Source organism: Gossypium hirsutum, chromosome D01, assembly GCF_007990345.1.
Source record: "Gossypium hirsutum isolate 1008001.06 chromosome D01, Gossypium_hirsutum_v2.1, whole genome shotgun sequence".
NCBI lineage: Eukaryota > Viridiplantae > Streptophyta > Magnoliopsida > Malvales > Malvaceae > Gossypium > Gossypium hirsutum.
The window spans coordinates 20,799,307-20,818,855 of record NC_053437.1 but is presented as its reverse complement, the minus strand read 5'-3'; the positions used below and the strand labels follow the sequence as shown (position 1 = coordinate 20,818,855).

Genomic DNA, 19,549 nt, shown 5'->3' with positions numbered 1-19,549 from the left:
TAATGATTTAGTTATTAGTTGGAGACATTTGATAAACGATTCAGCTAAATCGTTTTTTGTGTGAACATAAGCTACAGGAATGTTCAACTTTTTTACCGATTGACATACAATAATTATTGAAAGCTTGGGATATAAACTCACCAACATTAGCAAGATGAATTGTTTTAATTGCATAATCTAAAATTAATCATTTAAACAAGAAATCTCACAAACGACAGGTTGCGAGTTGATAACGCATGTGATTATTTTGTAGATGCATCTACCTAAATCATATAATTTCAAAATCCACATGGTGGATGAATGGACCTATATTCATTTCAGAAATACAAGACATTAAATCTCAACTTTAGCTAGTGAGTTTCTAACAATCAGTTTTCATTGAGAACAAGCAACAAATGGGAGTTCTTTAATGAATGTCTATATGAATTCTTAATTAATTTCCGCATCATATATAATCCATGATGGTCTAACTGATCACGCCAAGTAGTAAATGCATTTATATCAGTAAAATTCTGGTTTACTTTAACATATGTTTCAATTGTACTATTAATGTCAATATAAATTGTGACAAATTGATAATTTTACTGTCATTCTTTTTACTTTGTATCTACATATAAGTACTATTCTGACATTTACTTCTGGAAATGTCTACATCAATGTGAAGTCCATAATGTTATTAACTCAATAAAAGAAATATAATTTGCAAACAATTATTTGCAATATTCACTTCAAGGAATATGTCAAGATCTTCAAATGTTCAAATTGACATTAATAATCAAAAGTGATTATACAATTTGTTATATTTATTGCAAACATTCACTTCAAGGAATGTACAAAAAAATTGAACAATAATGTAAGCATATATCATATTCCTTACCAATAAGATTATATAGATATCATTCGCTTCAAGGAATGATTAATTAGTATGAATCATTGGTCATTTTGTCCTAAGAATGAACAATTAGCAACATTTCGAATTATCCATCTTCTTTTCATATATTTGTCAATAATGACAAAAGATTCCATTTTATAATTGTTATATATTGCTACATTCACTTCAAGAAATGAAGCAGAATCAGTGGAACAAATAATTCATTATTTTGTTTAGCTTCAAGAAGGCATTAGATCAATCGAAAATACCTCTAAGCCCTTTTCATTAGAGTTTTTCACCATCAATTAACTAGAAAGAAATAACCAAGTCATACATGGAGTTTATTGCAAATCAAATGTACGGATAAAACTGAAATTTAAAATATCAAACTTGATATAATGCTAGTGCCAACAAAAAATTCATAAACCATTGCAGACATGTATGAAATTTACTTCAAAATCATACATCTCATGCTCACTAAAACTTTTCCATTTATAATTGTTCATATAATTTCTCTAAATAGTTAACAAATATAAAGAGTATGAACCACCTTTAACAACTTTACGAAAGTAACAAGTTTCTCTAGGTTGTATAGTAAGAACATATAAGGTATTTATAAAAATCAAACCACATGAGTTGTTTTAATGCTTCTTATCAAATAAAAATTGGTTAATACAAACGAGATTCATAGAAATGCAAACAGTCAAATTAATATAGTAATTCTTATTTTTAAGTTTATGAAAATATTTTCAACTAAAATAATTTAAGAATTAAAAATGACAACAATTAAACTTGAAACTCAATATTAGAACCAACCCAAAAATCAATTTAGACATTCCTCAAAAAATTGTGTTTAGAACTATGCATGTATGAGTATTGAAAAATTTCAAACCGTATAACCAAAATAATAAGAGACATTAATGGAACATTATTTATATTCAAACTAAATCAAAACTGAACAATTATAAATTTCATAGGTTTTTCAACACAAATTTACATACTAATATGTTTTTAGCCAAATACACTATTTAATTATAAAACCTACTATAACAACATAAAGAAGTCAAACAATATTCATTTTCATTAATAAATAAGATGTTTGAAACCATAAGTAACCCATGGAACCAAACCTTAAAATAAAATCATCTCAAATATTTAAACCATATATCAAATTAATTTAATATCTAAAGATGCTATTATTGAGAAAAAGTGTAAATATAGAGATGTAATTACGTTGATGTACCTTTCTTGTTCAACGAATTCTTAATGATTTTATCAAGAAGTAATCAAATTTAAACTCCAATAGTAGACTTTGAATCCAATCACAATTTCATATAGATAACGATATCAAATCATTCACCATCCTTAATAACATAATAATAAAAAAAGTTAATCAAAATAATTATAATTGATCATGAATTATCTAAAAATAATCAAATATAAAACATTAAATAAAAGAAACTTCCTGCAAAACCTTTGCATCTTGCCCTCTAAGATCTTGGAAAACTGTAACACCCCTTACCCGAGACCGTTGCCAGAGTCGAGCATGAGGCATTACTTGACTTAAGTTAAAAGTTCGGGGCATAAAAATTTACTTTTAAAAGCTATTTCACTGTTCATAATAAGGTTGTCCACCTGCGCAGCAGTCACTAAATCAATTATAACTCGAGCTACGAAACTCGAAATTTAGATCCGTAAATTTTCCCTGAAACTAGACTCATATATCTTTTTACCATAAATTTTTTTATAATTTTTGGTTCAGAAAATTAGTACAATTTATTAGTTAAAATCTCCCCTGTTTCACTTATCGACTGTCCTGATCTCTCGTCACTAAAATTCAATTATCTCATTGTACAGACTTCATATGGTGTTCTCACTTGTTTCTACAGAAAATAGACTCAATAAGGAATCTAGAAATATAAATTAAAACTCATAAATATTTTTGTACAATTTTTAATTATTTTCCAAAGTCAGAATAGGGGATTCCGAAAACCACTTTGACCTTGTTTAACTAAAATGCAACTATCTCAGAATACATAATTCCTTTGTCTACACCATTATTTTTCTATGAAAATAGACTCAATAAAATTTAATTATATATCTTATCCACCTTCTAATTCATTTTCTACTATCCTTGGTGATTTTTCAAATTCACATTATTATTGGTGTCTCAAAACTGATTCACTACCAATTTTTACTTTTTCATGATTTCTATGCATAATTTATCACCTAGACATTTATAACAACAAACACCTTCATACTTAGTCATTTTAATAAATATTCATCATCAAATATTTACATATCATTTTTTGGTCATATCTTAAGAATATACAATCGAAATGACCAAGTCCCTATACATGCCATAGCTCAAAACATTGGTCGTCTTAAAATACCGAGTTGTGGTGGTTGATAGTGTGAACGCTCTCCGACGTCTTCAAGATCCCGACTATGCTTGATAATACTATATGAAAGAAAAAGAAATAAAAGAAATAAGCATAAAGCTTAGTAAGTTTACAAGTAAATAAATAACAACATTTATCATAAACAATTATATTCATAAATTTTTATTAAGCATTAAGATCTTTACTTTCTTCTTTACTTACTCTCTTACTCGTTTACTTACTTGCTTGCTTAACTTACTCCTTCGTTGCTGAAATTTCTTTTCTCAACTGATAACTGAGATACTCTTAATCTTATTAACCCACCTAAACTTGTCTATTAGGCTTTTACCTGAACTTTCATGTAACATCGTCTATTTATTAGCCCGTTGAATCACTTAGAATACTAAGGATACTCAGTCTCCTGTCTGAATATAACATGCCAAAGCTATGTCCCAGACATAGTCTTACATCGGATGTTTCTTGTACTGCCAATGCCATATCCCAGATATGGTCTTACATGAGAGTTCTCATATAGGTGCCCATGCCATGTCCCAGACATGGTCTTACGGGGGACCTCTCATCTTGGTGCCAACGTCATGTCCCAAACATGGTCTTACATGAGACCTCTCATCTCGGTGCCGACGCCATGTCCCAGACATGGTCTTACATGGGACCTCTCATAATCTCAATGATGCCAATGCCATGTCCCAAACATGGTCTTACATGGGATCTCTTTACCCAAATGTCATGACATTTGTATCCAATACATTCCTCAAGTTTCAACGGGGCCTTTTAACACTGATTCTCTGTCATCTTATACTTAAGTTAACATTAGATATTTTCATGAAATAAATACATAATTTATGAAAAATAACAGCATTAATAATAATTATCAAAATATTTCATTTATTTACCGTAAACTTACCTCTGTACAAAATATGATCAAATCTAGCACTTTAGTCCTCAACCTTTTTCTTTCCCCGGTCTAACTTCGAATTTTATTCTTCTTGATCTATAATAGAAAATTCTGCTTATTTAATACTCACATTCATCAAAACATTCCTTAACTCAAACTTTGACAAAATTATGTTTTTACCCCTAAACTTTTGCATATTTACAATCTTGTCCCAAAGCTCAGAAATTAAATTTCATCCCTTATTCTTATTTTTTATGACATGCTGAACATTTTTCCCTTCTATGGCAACATCAAATTCCCACTCTAACACTTACTTATGAACATTAGGTATTTTTACCGATTATGTCGTTTTACTCGTTTTCACTTAAAATCACTTAGAAAAAGTTGTTTAACATAATTTCAAACTTCATATTCTACCATAAAACATCAAAATAAACACATTTCACCTATGGGTATTTTTCCAAATATGAACCCTAGGTTAAATTATTACTAGAATAAGCTAAATCAAGTTACCGAGACTCCAAAAACGTAAAGAACATTAAAAACGGGGCTAGAACAGACTTACAATCGAGCTTGGAAGCTTGAAAAACCCTGGCCATGGTTTCCCCTTGTGAAATTCGGCCATGGAATTGAAGATGGACAAAAATTGGCTTTTAATTTTTTTAATTCATTTTAATAACTAAATGACCAAAATGCCCTTAATGAAAAACTTTGGAAACATGCCTAACCATGTCCATTTTTGTCTACCAACTTAACCAATGGTCTAATTACCATATAAGGACCTCCAATTAAAAATTTCATAACAATTGGGCACCTCTAACATGTAGAACTCAACTTTTGCACTTTTTACAATTTAGTCCTTTTGACTAAATTGAGTGCCCAAACGTCGAAATTTTCAAACAAAATTTTCACGAAATCATTTTGTGAAATTGTAGACCATAAAAATATAAGAAAAATAATTTTTTCCTCATCGGATTTGTGGTCTCGAAACCACTGTTTCGACCAAGCCCAAAATCGGGATGTTACAAAATCATGGAGAATAAATTTGATCGTCGATAAAAGGTTTTATCACTTTGAGTAAGATCGTGCTGATAATTTGTTATAAAATAAAAAGATAGAAAATAAAGAACAAAGAGAATGGGAGAGCAGAAGAGAGAGTGTATTTTATTAATCAATCAAAATATTTACAAAGCTTCTCCAAAGTCTCTATTTATAGGTATAAGAAGTATAAATGAAGTAGAGATCTAATTTTAATGACTATTAGAATTTAAAATACATCAAAATTTATATTAATCTTGATGGACATCCACTTAATAATCATAACAGTTTTAAAATAATTCTTCATTTTTACCAAATTAAAATTTAATTAAATTATATTCTAACTAGTTTGTTATCCATGATGCATGTGTTAGTTGTTTATTTAATATATTTCTATGAAGAATTTTTATCTTATTAAAATTATAATAAAAAATTATTTAAAATAAAACTAAAATTAAAATATTATCTTATATTCTAAAATTTTAACTAAAAATTTTTAGTATAACAAAAATACATTATTAATATTAATAAATTTAATTTTATTATAAAATAATATTTAAAATGTGACTTAATATTAAAATAAATATAAATCTAAATAATGATAAAAATGAAAATAAATACAAAATTATTATTTAATTTTATAAAATTTTATAATAAATTATTGTTTAATCAAAATATAAGAAAAAGGTATGATTATGAATGAGTTATAAATAATTTAAAAGAAATTTAATGTAATAATAAAAGTAAATTTAAATTTCAAGTAATTAGAATTAATTTAAATTTTAAATAATAATTAGAAAATTATATTTTAAAAGGTGTGTTGTAAAAATATTCAAAGTGTAAAAGACAAATTATTAAAAAAATCATTAGATATATGTATATATTAATAAAAAATTTATCTATTAGCAAAATCATTTTCATTGTCATAAAGTAAAACACTAATCTCATATTTATAATTTTAATTTTTTACCTCTTCAATGGTAATTAGTTTTTTTAATGTTTAAAATAATTCAAGTTTAAGATCTATTTAAAATAAAAACTTAATAAATAATAAATTTAATATAAATAAATGAAAATCATTATCTTTTGAAACTTATAAAATTATAAAATTATAAAAATGAAACATATGTTTTATTAAAACTATTAATAAATAAAAATGGAAAAAAAAATAAACTAAGATATATTATCCTAAAAATACTATCTTAATAAACTTTAAAATTATTTACTAAATTTAATTTAAATAAATAAATGAAAAAAATTCTATGTTAAGCAATCATAAAATGCTTGAAAATTAACTTTTTTAATCAAAATAATTTTTTGCACACACATGTATATATTGATATAAAATCATATAGATGAAAATACAAAAAAGAATAAAGAAAAAATGTGAAATTAAAAAGAATAAAAAAGAAATATATATACTATTAATTGAAAGAATAAAAGAATACATTTACTTAAAAAAATATTTATATGTGATCAATAAGGTTTTAAAAAATAATTTACTTTTAAATTAAAATTTTATTTAATGTATATATTGTAAAACATATTTTAGTATGAATTTAAAATCATGAATATATATTAAGTTGATATAAAAAAAAAACAAATCTTTACATATGAATGGATGAAAATATAATAAAATAAAATCTAATAAAAACATTAAAATTTTCTTATCTCTAGAATAGATAAAAGTGATTATAATACTTCTATATATAGAGATAGAGGATAAGTAACTTTACTAAAATAAATAGGGCAAATTCTCTAATTGGTCACCTAATTTTTAGTGTGTTTTCATTTTAGTCAATCAAGCATTAAATCTCTAACACTCGTGGATAGTGCATGCCACATCATGCTCACACTTTCATTTTAGTCACCTAACTTCTAAGTCTCTTTCACTTTGGTCACCCAAAAAACATTCTTTTCTTAACATATTAATCAGGGTTAAAAAATTAAGGTAAGTGAAAAATCAGAAGAAACTAAAATAATACATTAAAAAATTGTCAAATTATACTTTTTAAATTTATTTCCGAAAATTTTAAATTTCCTTTTTAAGTATTGAATTTTTAGAAATCAAAACATCAAAATCAATTAAATAATTTATTCAAAAAAATTATCTCTTGATAATGTCAACCGATTTGTTACTACAATATTGAAATTAATTAAATTTCCTTCTAAATTTTAAAATTAAATTTTATGTTTCTAGATTATAAATAACGAAATCAACTCAAATAACTCATATTTAGTAATTGTCTACAGAACTTAAAATTCTTTTAATTATATAATCTCGAATCTTTCATGTTAAGTTAAAAAAAAGAAAAAAAATCCGTGCAATTAATTAAATTAACTGCTTGTTCTTCATTTAGGTAAAGAAGAGATAAAAAAAAATTATGGATTATGTTTGGCATAAAAGATTAAATTAATTAATTAAAGTAAGTGCAACAGTTATTAAATAAGGTCTAAGAACATTTATATTACAGATGGTTAAATGCAGAGTTTGTTAATACTCCTAACCGGAGCATTCTTCTCATTCGGCATATGGATTTCCAGTTAAAAACCCATCTCTGATAAACTGAACAAGAACCAGTGCTCGGATTGTATCCCTTTAGCCATCGACCTGAGGAGTCTCTCAGTCAATACCCCCTTGTTGAAGCTATGCTTCATTTGTATTCAATTTAACCCAACCAAATGCATGAGCTGACCATCCAACAAGCTTTTCAGTTTTAATAGCCTGTTGGCTACTCGTAACACGACTGTTGAACACTGACTTTGCCTAAACTAGCAACGCCTTGCGCAAGAGTGTTATAAGAACCACAATGTTCTGTCTCTCCTAAACACAAGCAAATTTCTTTGCTTCCATATTTTCCAGCAAAGAATACAAAAGAGTGTGATCCAATTCAAATTATCAAACTTAATATTGTGAGTATTTTTTAATGTTCTCACTAACCCAATCATTTGTATAAAATATAATGACATTATGTAAAAATATATTTAACATGTTGTCTCCCTTCCATTCACATCCAATGGCTAACATTAGATCACAATATAATAACATCATGCCAAAATAATACTTCCAATATAAAATTCTTGAGAAATGATCAAAATGCTCTTACATGGTAAAATTATCATTATCTCCCTTCTTGCCTCTTAGTACAATTTCTTCTCAACAAATAGACATGTAAAATATTGAAATCTCATAATTCAGAATTAAAATCTTAATAAAGATCATTGGATGGTGAAAATTACACTTTCACCCTTCTCTCGATAAAAAAAATTTATAATTTAATATTTGTACTTTCCAGTCTTTCCAATTTAGTCTCAAAAATGATTTTCCTCACACCAATACATATTCTAATTTATTCTCATGCTACAATAGTCAATAATAATCTCTATCTCTTTTTGGTCAAATTTCACTTTAGTCCTCCAACTTTTTAAAATTTACAGTTTGGTCTTTTTTTGCGACATTTCCACATCCTCAATATTTTTCATGACTACCATCTCAAATATCAATTTCCTCTCATAAACTTTCTTTACCTAAATCATTTTCCAATATCCTTGGAATTTTCACTGTATCTGATTTTGAAACAATGCCAGATGACATACCGAAATTTTGGATTGTTACAGGATGGATCGATTGGACATATATAATTAGGGCTTAGATAATTTGTAATTAAGTTTCGATTCTTCGTCTATTAATTACGTAGTTATTTAGTCACAAGTTCAATCTACTAGAAGTACCATGAATAATCTCTCCATTATATACCATTATGAAAGCTATTTAAGTTAAGATTTTGTCCAATGACTTTGTCATATGTATGTTACCCTGATAGGAAATCTTTGACCCCTTTAGGTTAAATTCATTCACCTAATTCAATCTATTTTTATCTTATGGTCAACATTGTATCTTCCACAATGAAAATGATCATTATTGACAAATAGTAATGATTAGTCATTTGTCCAGACAAATGACTCATGTCCACGTTCCATTTTCAAAATCCATACAGTGCCAATGAGAGCATGCCATTTACTCTTTCATTCAAGCTATAGCTCCACTATTGTGGGTAAAGTCATGTCATGCATAACTCATGTACCAAACATAGTTCAACCCGCTACTATAAAAGCACATGCTTTCAATAAATAAATTACATAAGTCATGTATGCATGATTATTCACTTACTCAATATTAAGGTAAGTCATACTATGAATGTCACCAGTGAATAAATCTATAAATGAACTTAGGATCAATTCAACTTGGATCCAATCTAATGTATTGTTAGTCCAAACAATCACATCTGTGTCTATTTCTTGGAGTCAAATTTGCTTTGATAGCCAAGGCAAGCTATCTCTCCAATTAGAATTATAGAAAACATAATAGTCTCTTATTATTTGAATCATCTGCTCAATCTAATTCTATGTACTACAAATAATTTAAATTACCTACTAGTATAAGTTTGTTGCAGTATAATCCATCCATATAATGCAACTTAATAGTATTTAAACCTTAGGTAATTAAGAAGTTTGTTAAACATTTTGTTTTTCATGCAAAAACCATTGAGTAAAAACATATAAAGATCAACTAAATGAACATGTGGTAATTTTATTTATTCAATCATTTTTCTACAAAACTTACAAGTAGTTGTGACCAAATCATTGCACTGTGGGAACAAATCTTAACACTTTCAGCTCAAGATCACTGCCACATTCAACTTCAATATCGAATTTGGCTTCAACCTAGGTTTCAGCTTCAACTTTAGTGATATAACACCCCTCGCCTGACCTAATCACCAGGTCCGAACTATAGACAAACACGCAGTAATTAATCATTCACACATGCAATTTAAGTGTTAATCACATTCAAATCATATTAAACAATCAATTTTGAGTCTTAATCGAGCTTATGAAAGTTCTTTTGTAAACCCGAACTCAAAATAGGACCAAATTGCAAAGTTTTTAAAAGTTCAAGTTTGATGTCGTGACATCATCCTTTCCACATTGTGACATTGTCAAACAATTTTTCATGTCACGACCTCAAGCCACTCGACACTGCGACGTCACATACTGTTGACCGATGTTGCGACAAGGAAAGATGGTCGTCGAGACAAGGACCCTGTTTTTGGTAAAAATGAACCATTTGGTACATATTTCAAAGTTTCCAACCAAACCATTCAAAAGATGAACCTATATTTCACTCCAAATTGTATCAAAATCTATGAAAACATACCATATGAGTTCAAACATACAATTTCAACTTCTTATCAAACAATCCACACCTATTCAAAACATCTTACTACTATTATATCCTAACAACCAAGTCATGTAATGATCAAACCCTACTAATGTCGTTTCATTTTGAAACATGCTATATCACCTTAATTTCATACACATATATTCACTTTGCACTTTAATAGCTTATATGCCCTAACATAAACCAAATCATCTATTCACTAATACATATTTCAAGCTTACCAATCAAACATACCATCTCAACTTCATTCTATGCCATTTCACATGCCAAATCTATGAATATAGTTCATCACATTCTTTAGCATAAACATACATATATGCCCAACAACATGTATTATTTGAATCACCAAATCAACATGATAAGTAAAGATTAAAAAAGAAACTTGCTATAAGTAAATACATTTACATACTAAGATGCACCATAAGACACCTTATATACATGCCACAACCCTTGACTCAAAATGATCAAATAGCTACTGAATTGGAGATAGTGTGAGTTTTGAGACAATCCAACTTGATGTGTTTCGCAAGGTGACTATTTACAAGGAAAAAGGGAAAACAAACGAGGTAAGCATATAAAATTTTTAGTAAGTTCAAATCGAAACTAAAGCATACCTTGGTCATGCGACATAATTAATTTATTCTATTTGGAAACCAATTTAACTTTTCTTGGCACATTAATACATATATCTTAAGTATTGTTAACATTAAAAACATTAAAAATAGAATCATATAACAACCTATATGTCAAGTATCATCAATATCATTTCATGATTTAAATTCCATTTCTAGTCAATTGATCATCACCCGATGGAACTATAGTAAAACGAACTTGAATACATGAGAATGTATTGCTCACATAAGCTGACATTATATCAAGGTTACCCATCCGATTAAATCTATGATACATTTAACTTGGGTATTTGTAACAAATGCTAGATCTCGTAATAACATGTAAATACCTAATCAAATACGTGTATAACTCTAATGGCATGTCATACGTATTTTAACCTTTTACTAAGTTTACTTGGGCATTACTTCCGTATAAATGTCAATATCAAATCATGTACATATTTCATTTTTCATTTACGAGGCATATAACCAATCAATGATCATATTAACACCTTGTATTATTTTCATACAACCAATACTTATACGAATTTACAATTTAGTCTAATACAAGACATTTGTGCCAATTCTCTAATTCTACTCAATTCTAACAATTATATATAAATATTAATTCAAGTATAATTCATACATAATTAAAATAGAATTCTAAGTTCCATACCTGGTCAAAACACCAAACAAGTTGAATCTTCAAGGACTAAACGACAATTTTAGCTTTTCCTCAATTATCTCTGGTTTGATCCAATTCTTGTCAATTAGGGATCAAATAGCTTGAGCTTCAAAAATGGTTTTTCTTTAGGTTTTTCTACTATGAGCAGTGAGGAAGATGGAAGTGATGACAAAACTCCACTTTTTTTCTTTTATACCATGTTTAAAAGTTAATTAACTTAATTTAATTAAGCTAATTATGTTTTAACTAACTTAATCAACCACTAATTAAAAAAATGGAATCTCTCATCATCATCCACCAATTCATAATGAAAAATGGTTTAATTATCATTTTGGACCTTTGGCTAATTGTAATTTAAGTCCTTAAGCCTTTAGTCAATTAAAAACCTATAACGATTGAACTTTAACAATTTAGTCATTGCACCTAAATTAACAATGAATTTAACAAAATTGCCAAACAAAACTTTAATATACTAATATACCAACTTCGTAAATATTTATATTTAATATTTACGGACTTGGTTTACGAAAATAAGGTTCTGAAATCACTTTTTTCAGCACCACTGAAAATCAGGCTATTACAAGTGAGCTCACCAACATCGTTATCATGATGCTTTGATTTCTGAAATGCCTTAAACAAAGATAGTTGTGCATCATTTTTTACTCAAATTATTTGAGATTGTCACCTACCAAAAGATGTAGATAATTTTGCTTTGACCAATTCAAATCCTCCCAACAATGAAACATCCATCGTTTATTCATGCAACTCACGAATATATGGCACCATAGACTCTTGGGTATAGTACTCGGGAAAGATACCGGTAGTATATGACATTGATAGAATCTTCAAATAATATGTCGGCACCAGGATAGTCAATGAGCTTGCATAATTCAAAATGTCATAACTAGTATCAAAAACATATTAAAACTCCACTAATAGCTCCATGGCAACATTATCACTTTTATGGTGTCATAACGCTTACACCCATTCTACTAGACCTCATGAATTTATATTTCATATTGGATATCCACTTAGTACCTCTTGCTTGAATTTTCCTAAGAATCCTCCATTTCATGTACTCTAAGGTAACATGATTCCTAAATGTCAAGCTTCATATTGAAATACAACTCTTTCCTCAGTGAAAATAGTAAATCCCTTCAAATGGATTTGGGCCATGAGTTAATCTACCATCTTTTTCTTTGAGGTTGTCAAATATTAAATTTTGAACATTACAACTAAGGCTAACAACTTCAACAATTCTTGATAACAAATAATCCAATAAAATTAACAGTAACTTACTACAATAGCAAGCAAAAACAATCACATAACTTATAGCAATATATATATAACATATTCAACAATTAGTAACAACAATAATAGCATAACATTGGCTAGAAAACACTTAAAAATTTACTATCAATAATTGGTAAATGCAATAATAATTTAATATTTGCCAAAATCACTTATGAAAACTTTCTTAACACTAATTCATGAATTATGGAGAAAAAACACTTACATGATAAATGACTTGTAGCGAATTTTGAAAGTAATTCGAATGGTTTAGGGTATGTAGATGTTAAAGAGGATTTTGAAAGAATTTTGGAATGAATAATGGTTATTGGTTTTGCAGAATTTATTAGAAGGGAAAGGGATTGAACAACTTAAGATAGCATGACCTTAACACTCGTAGATGTCAAGTTTGATGTATCGAAAAACGGCCTAATGGTGTTGAATTTCTAATATATCAAATCAAATCCGTCAATAATAACAAAGTACAGTCCTAAAAAGTCAAGTGTCAAGTTGGATTGAATAATTTAAAATAACATGATCTTGATAATCACATATGTTAAGTTCATAACGATGTTTTACACAACAAATTTTGTGATAGTTGTTGAGCAACCATAAGGAACTCAACACCTATTATGTGTTAGCATATTTGCATTATTTATTTATATCATTCAAATAAAAAAAAAGTTGTAGTTTAAATTATTTAACTTTCCTATAGAGAATTATTGAAAGATGTAAATAAAATTTGTTACTTCCAAAATTCTAGTTCATTTTCCCCTCTACTGAATTGCTATTCACTTGCCAAAGATTTTGAATGTAATATAGATTAAATAATTTTTATTATTAAATAGTAAATGGAGTAATTGGCCCAAATTAAGAAAAAAAACATGGTTAGTTGGTACAGAACAGGATAAGCAAGCATCTTTATTAGGTCATGGATTGTGGATGTGGAAGCAATCTCCAATTCATTCAAATTGCAATGTTTATGTACTATATATCATTATAAACATTAAAATATATCACAATGTCAAGATGTGACAAAAATTAGCACTCACGTTCATTTTACGAATGTGATGGTTTCAAAAGCAACGTCATTAATTTCTGAGAAGTTTCAAATTTTGTATTTCTTAGGCGGGAATATAATTAATACAATACGAGACTTGGAGCACCAAGGCAGAAAGCAGGGGTAGGACGCCTCCAATTCAAAATCATTCACTGTCCTGAATCTGCATTGATGGAATATGCAATTTCAAACCACCTATATTTTGGAATTATTCAGCGGTAGGCAAGCTGACAAGAATAAATGCATTACCACAAACCAACAATTCAACAAGATCAACCCTGAATTTGCCAATGCATGGTCAGAAACTTAAGTAAATGTATAATGAAAACCCCCACACTTTTTTTAGATAAAAATATTCTTTTTTTAGAGAAAAAGTATTTCTCTCAAGCTAAAAATTAATCAAAAATACTTTTTTCAAAAACTGAAAATTTTAACTTCTCCTCAAAAGTATATTTTTTCTCAAAATCACTTTTAAAAAAATAATGCTAAACTAAACCTAAAAATCAGATTATATTTTATCCCTTTTATTAAAAAAAAAACAAATTAATCCATCCATGGCAGATCAAAAAGTAAAATGATTCCTTTATTAGAAAAAAATCAGATCTTATGTCATTATTTGACATTTTAGTTATTTCGTTAACCACGTCAACTTTTAATAATACAAATGGGTGAAACATTTAACAAAAAAGACAAATTCGCTCTTTGATCTAAGATATAGGAACTAATTAGCCCATTTTTTCAATAGAGGGGACAAAATGCAATCGGACCATGAGACTTGTGACTGTGTCCCCAGTAATAGAAACTAAATAAAAAAAAATTGTTCTCTCCTGAAAGTGCAAGTGTATCTGAGGTGCATGAATTAAACCATTTAAAGATGATAAACTGCTCAATTCCTAACCACTTAATATTGCAGATCAACAAGTCATTGCAAAATATGATCAACCAGAAGCATCATAATAAACCATCATAAAAATTGGCTTCTGTAACATCAAAGCAATTTTAACAGCAATTCACAGAGAAAAAAATCAGAGAACTTACTAATTTCATACAGCGGTAGCATTCATCAGATCTTTTCTCATCAAACCAAAAATAACATTAAAGAATCATTTTTCCAAAGAATCAAGACGTTGGCGTTTGAATCCGGCTTTGATTTGCATTAAGGATATGCATATTGCAAATCAAAAAGTCTAACCGGGTTCTCAGTTCCAACACCTGATCCCTACTATTGATCATGTTTAAAACATGCAGCAACAAACAATTAAGATATTTAAAACTCAATTGATATATATATAAATTGCATATAACAGGAGAAACAAACCTCCTCTATCTAATAAGAAGAATTTTAGGATACAAGTATGCATTTGGAGGACATGCATGTTGGTATGCAAGTATTTTGTAACACGGACCAAATAAAGAGATATAACTAATTAATCAGAAAGATGTTCTTTAAATTCCAGTATAGGACAAATATGTTTGAGAAGAATGAAGACATAGACAGAGCTTGCTAAATAAAGGAACTACAAACCAACAGATCAAATTGAGAACTATAAAATGTTGAAGATGAAGATTGAATTCAAAAGGCAATCATCAGCACACAGAATTGAATTAAATACACAAACAAGGGAGAACTACCAACAGAAAAATAATGTAAACAGTTCATACCAAGAGTGCTTTCTATTGTCACTCTTTTTCTTTTTGTTGTTGTTGCAATTCCGAGTTAACTCCGAGAACTACTTGCCAACCTCCTTAATGTGCAAGCCACAAAACTCCTCCCACTCATAAGCCCTAACAACTTGAATGATGTCGATCGACCTGTACTGCTCGATGCAATACTAGAAGCTCCAATTTGACTGCCCACCATTGGAGGAAATTCAATTCCATTATCTTGTGCCCCACCATCACTGGCACTTGCATCTAAATGCTCGCCCATATCCAAATTGATATCCAAATTAACGACAAGTGATCCTCGAGTTGCTCTTAACCAATCTGCCCCTTCTGAAGTAACTCCTCTACATTTCTTCACTTTCACTTTAACCAAATTAGGGCAACCACTAGCAAGCGCTTCCATGCCATGATCCGAAACAGGGCAATTCTTGATACAAAGCTTCTTTAAAGCAATACATTTCACAGCAATAAAAGATATCTCTGCATCACCAACTGTATCGCTACCGCATAAGGCTAACCGTTCTAAATTTGGACAATTAGAAGCTAACATTTCCAAACTCAGTTTGGTGGGATTAACACCAATAAGAACTAATTCTTGTAAATTGGGGCAAGATTTCGCAACAGCAATTAACCCTTGGTCACCTATTCGATTTGCTTTCCATCCATCAATGTGAAGCTTCCTTAACAAGTTGCATTTCTCTGCAACAGCTCCGAGTCCGGCGTTTGTACACTCGGGAGTCTTAACGAGGTGAAGAATTTCTAGGTTTGAACAGTTGGAGATAGCCGCAAGACCGACATCGCTGACTTGGATCCGCTCCATATGGATCTCTACCATACCCGCGACCCGTTCCACTATGAGTGGGAAAAGCTTATCCCAATCGCCAGAGCATCTAAAAAGTTTCAAAGATTTCAGATTCTTTGAACCAATAATAAGCGGACCAAAACATTGCCCATTATAAAGCTCCTTTAAGCAAATTGTTTTCAACGCCGCCGCAGCCACCCCAGGCCCAATCGGCTCAGCTGCAGCGCCGTCTGTGATGCCACGAAGTCGTTTCACGGAGAGTTCCTCGAGTGCTAGACAATTGTCGAGCACAGCGTTCATGCCTTTGGCTCCGAAAGCGCAAGAACCACAGGAGAGCTTCTTTAGACCCTTGCAGTTTTTAGCGAACGCCAACATTCCTGCATCGGTCAAGTCACGGCAAGCTCGGAGCTTAAGGCGAATCAAATTCCGGCAACGCTCGGAGATTAGAACAAGCGATTCGTCGCCTATGCTAACGGATCTACGGTCACATTTCAGAGCCAGTTTCGTAACAGCATCGAAGCGAGAGAAGATAGAAGGAATGAGAGGTTGCAGATCTGATTGTGCGTTGAGAGATAATCGGTGACGGCTCTGTCCCTCAATCAGAAGCCACCGCCGGCAAACTAGAGAGCATCGTTTTCGGTCATCGGGGCTAAGAGACTGAAAAATACAAGCCAAACACTCGTCAGGAAGATCCGAGATGAAATCCGACGATCCATCTGTGTTACTTCGTTCAAGCTCTTCAGTTTCCTCAGCTTGCATCGGACAGATCAGAGCCGTTGATTTCGGTTTTGACCGTTGGCGATGGTTCCAATCTCGACGGTTCCTTAGCTTCGCCGCCGAAACTGATTGGCCCATCTACAAAATCTAACTAAACTAAAGAAAAGAAAACAGCCACAGGGTTGTTACGGTGAGGGAAACCGTAGAGAAATACTAAAGAGTTTTCAGGCTCTTGTTCTGTTTTTGATCTTCTTGGAAATGTCCAGAACGACGGACTTCAAAATTGGATTTCATTTTGGCTTTTTTCTCGACTTTATTATTTTTATTTGCCCGTCTTTCACTTTGAACAAAATAGCCTTCCACTATTAAGTTTCTATATGCTGTTCGCATCCTCATAATACTTTTCTTGTGCTCACTCCTTTATTTTGATTTCTGATGGAGTGAAAGTCAAAAGTCGGACAAAATTAAAAATCAATGATGATGCTGTAAAAACAGAACTGGTTTGGATGAGGTTGAGCACAGGAGATGCTTTCTTTCTACAATCATATTTTATCTTTTCTTGTAATTTGTTTAGTTTTCTTAGAATTTCTTTTAAAGAATTTGGTATAGAAGTATTAAAATAAATATTTTTAAATTTTTAAATTGTAATCATTTATATATTTGTAAAGGATGATATTTACAAAAATTAAAGTATTTGTAAATTTTTAAAAAAGTAAATCATAATTGTTGAAAAAATAAATAAACTTAAACTTGTCCAAAGTTGAAAATCTGCTAGAATTTTGAGATAGTGTGGGTAAAAATATTACACCTAAAAATGGGTTTAAGAAAAAATTAGGCTCGTTTAAAATATGGGTCTAGCTCGAGCTTAACATTTAAGGCCTAAGCTCAACCCGATCCGTTTTTTAAGTTTGTAATATTTTATATTATGTTGTTTTTATATATTATGTAATTTGTAACACATAAAAATTAGATATATAGTAATATATAATACTTCTATAATGTAAACATCAAAAAAAATTAAGATGACTATATATAAAACTATAATAAATAAAAAAAGTATATAATTATTAAATATTAAATTAAAATAAATATTTTAAAAATATGGGAGGGCCTAAATGGGCTTGGGTTAACTAATTCCAAATATGGGTGGGCTTGGGCAAAATTTTAGGCCCATGATCAGGCCAGGCCAAGCTTGAGCAAGTATAAAGTGTGTTAATATCATGCTTAAGCCTAGCCTGAACCCAATCCAACCCATGAACACCTCAAGGTAAACCACACCATTAGTCACTGAACTATGGGTAAGTTTTCATTTTGGTCATTAAACCATTAGTTGTTGAACTATTTGAAAGATTTCATTTAAGTCATTAGGCTGCTAAATTTTTCTTTAAAAAAAAAACCTTTCGCCAGCGAGCTCCAAGCGGCAATTCAATGGCTAGTACAGAGGATCAGTATCCATCGACGAGTAGAAGAACATATCTTAGGTCCAAGTTGATCTGACGGTCAGTGTCGGAGATCAAAGAAAAAAGCTATTTAAATTTTGGTTTGCAGATTCGTGACGTTCAAAGCTGTTTCATAAAAAAATGAACCGTAAAAGAGAAGAGGAAAGAAAGCTTTCGATTATTGTAGGCAATGCAAATAAAGAAAGCCATATAGCATCGATTTTAACAATCCAATGACTTAAATGAAAAGTTCTGAATACTTCAGTGACCAAATTGTAACTTTTTTTAGTTATGTGACCAAAACGAAAACTTACTCATAGTTTATTAACTAATGGTGTAGTTTACTTTTAAAAAATTATAAATTTAACAAGACCTCGTCATAAAGGGCTATCGAGGTCATATTAAAAGCTCTAATCTTAAAACCTATAAACAATTCATTCCACTTGTTTAATTTTCATAGAAACCTAAAATATTCTTTTATCTATATTTTATACTATCTTATATACCCAAGATTTGTAACTTCGAATTTTGAAGCATACCATAATGATTTCCCCCTTATTGAGATCAAAAGAAGGATATGTTACTTAAAATACTACAACAATGGAGTCTTTTCTAGTGGCTTGGTGTCATAGTAATGTAGAGATGAATGTATTAGATGACAAAATCATTCTTCACTTAAAAGATGATTTCTATCACATCAAATTAATAATTTTACTTTTGTGCTAACATTCCTTTTTTATTTAATTGAATGATAAAGACCTAAGACCCATATGTTTCATCTTCATGCAGTGAAGCAACAATAACACTTAATGTTTAGTGTTACTAACGAGTCTTC

The 19,549-nt window shown here is 29.7% G+C and overlaps 1 protein-coding gene across 1 annotated transcript; it reads right to left on the bottom strand.

Moving 5' to 3' along the window:
- Nucleotides 1-13,992: 13,992 nt before the first annotated feature.
- LOC107922226 (F-box protein At1g47056) lies at nt 13,993-17,814 on the bottom strand. The gene is made up of 2 exons (XM_016852143.2): nt 15,754-17,814; nt 13,993-14,254 (listed from the first exon to the last, which is right to left on the bottom strand). Exon 1 carries the CDS (start codon nt 17,411-17,413, stop codon nt 15,809-15,811), a length of 1,605 nt encoding a protein of 534 aa, XP_016707632.2. The 5' UTR covers nt 17,414-17,814; the 3' UTR covers nt 13,993-14,254; nt 15,754-15,808.
- Between the last annotated feature and the right edge of the window lie 1,735 nt (nt 17,815-19,549).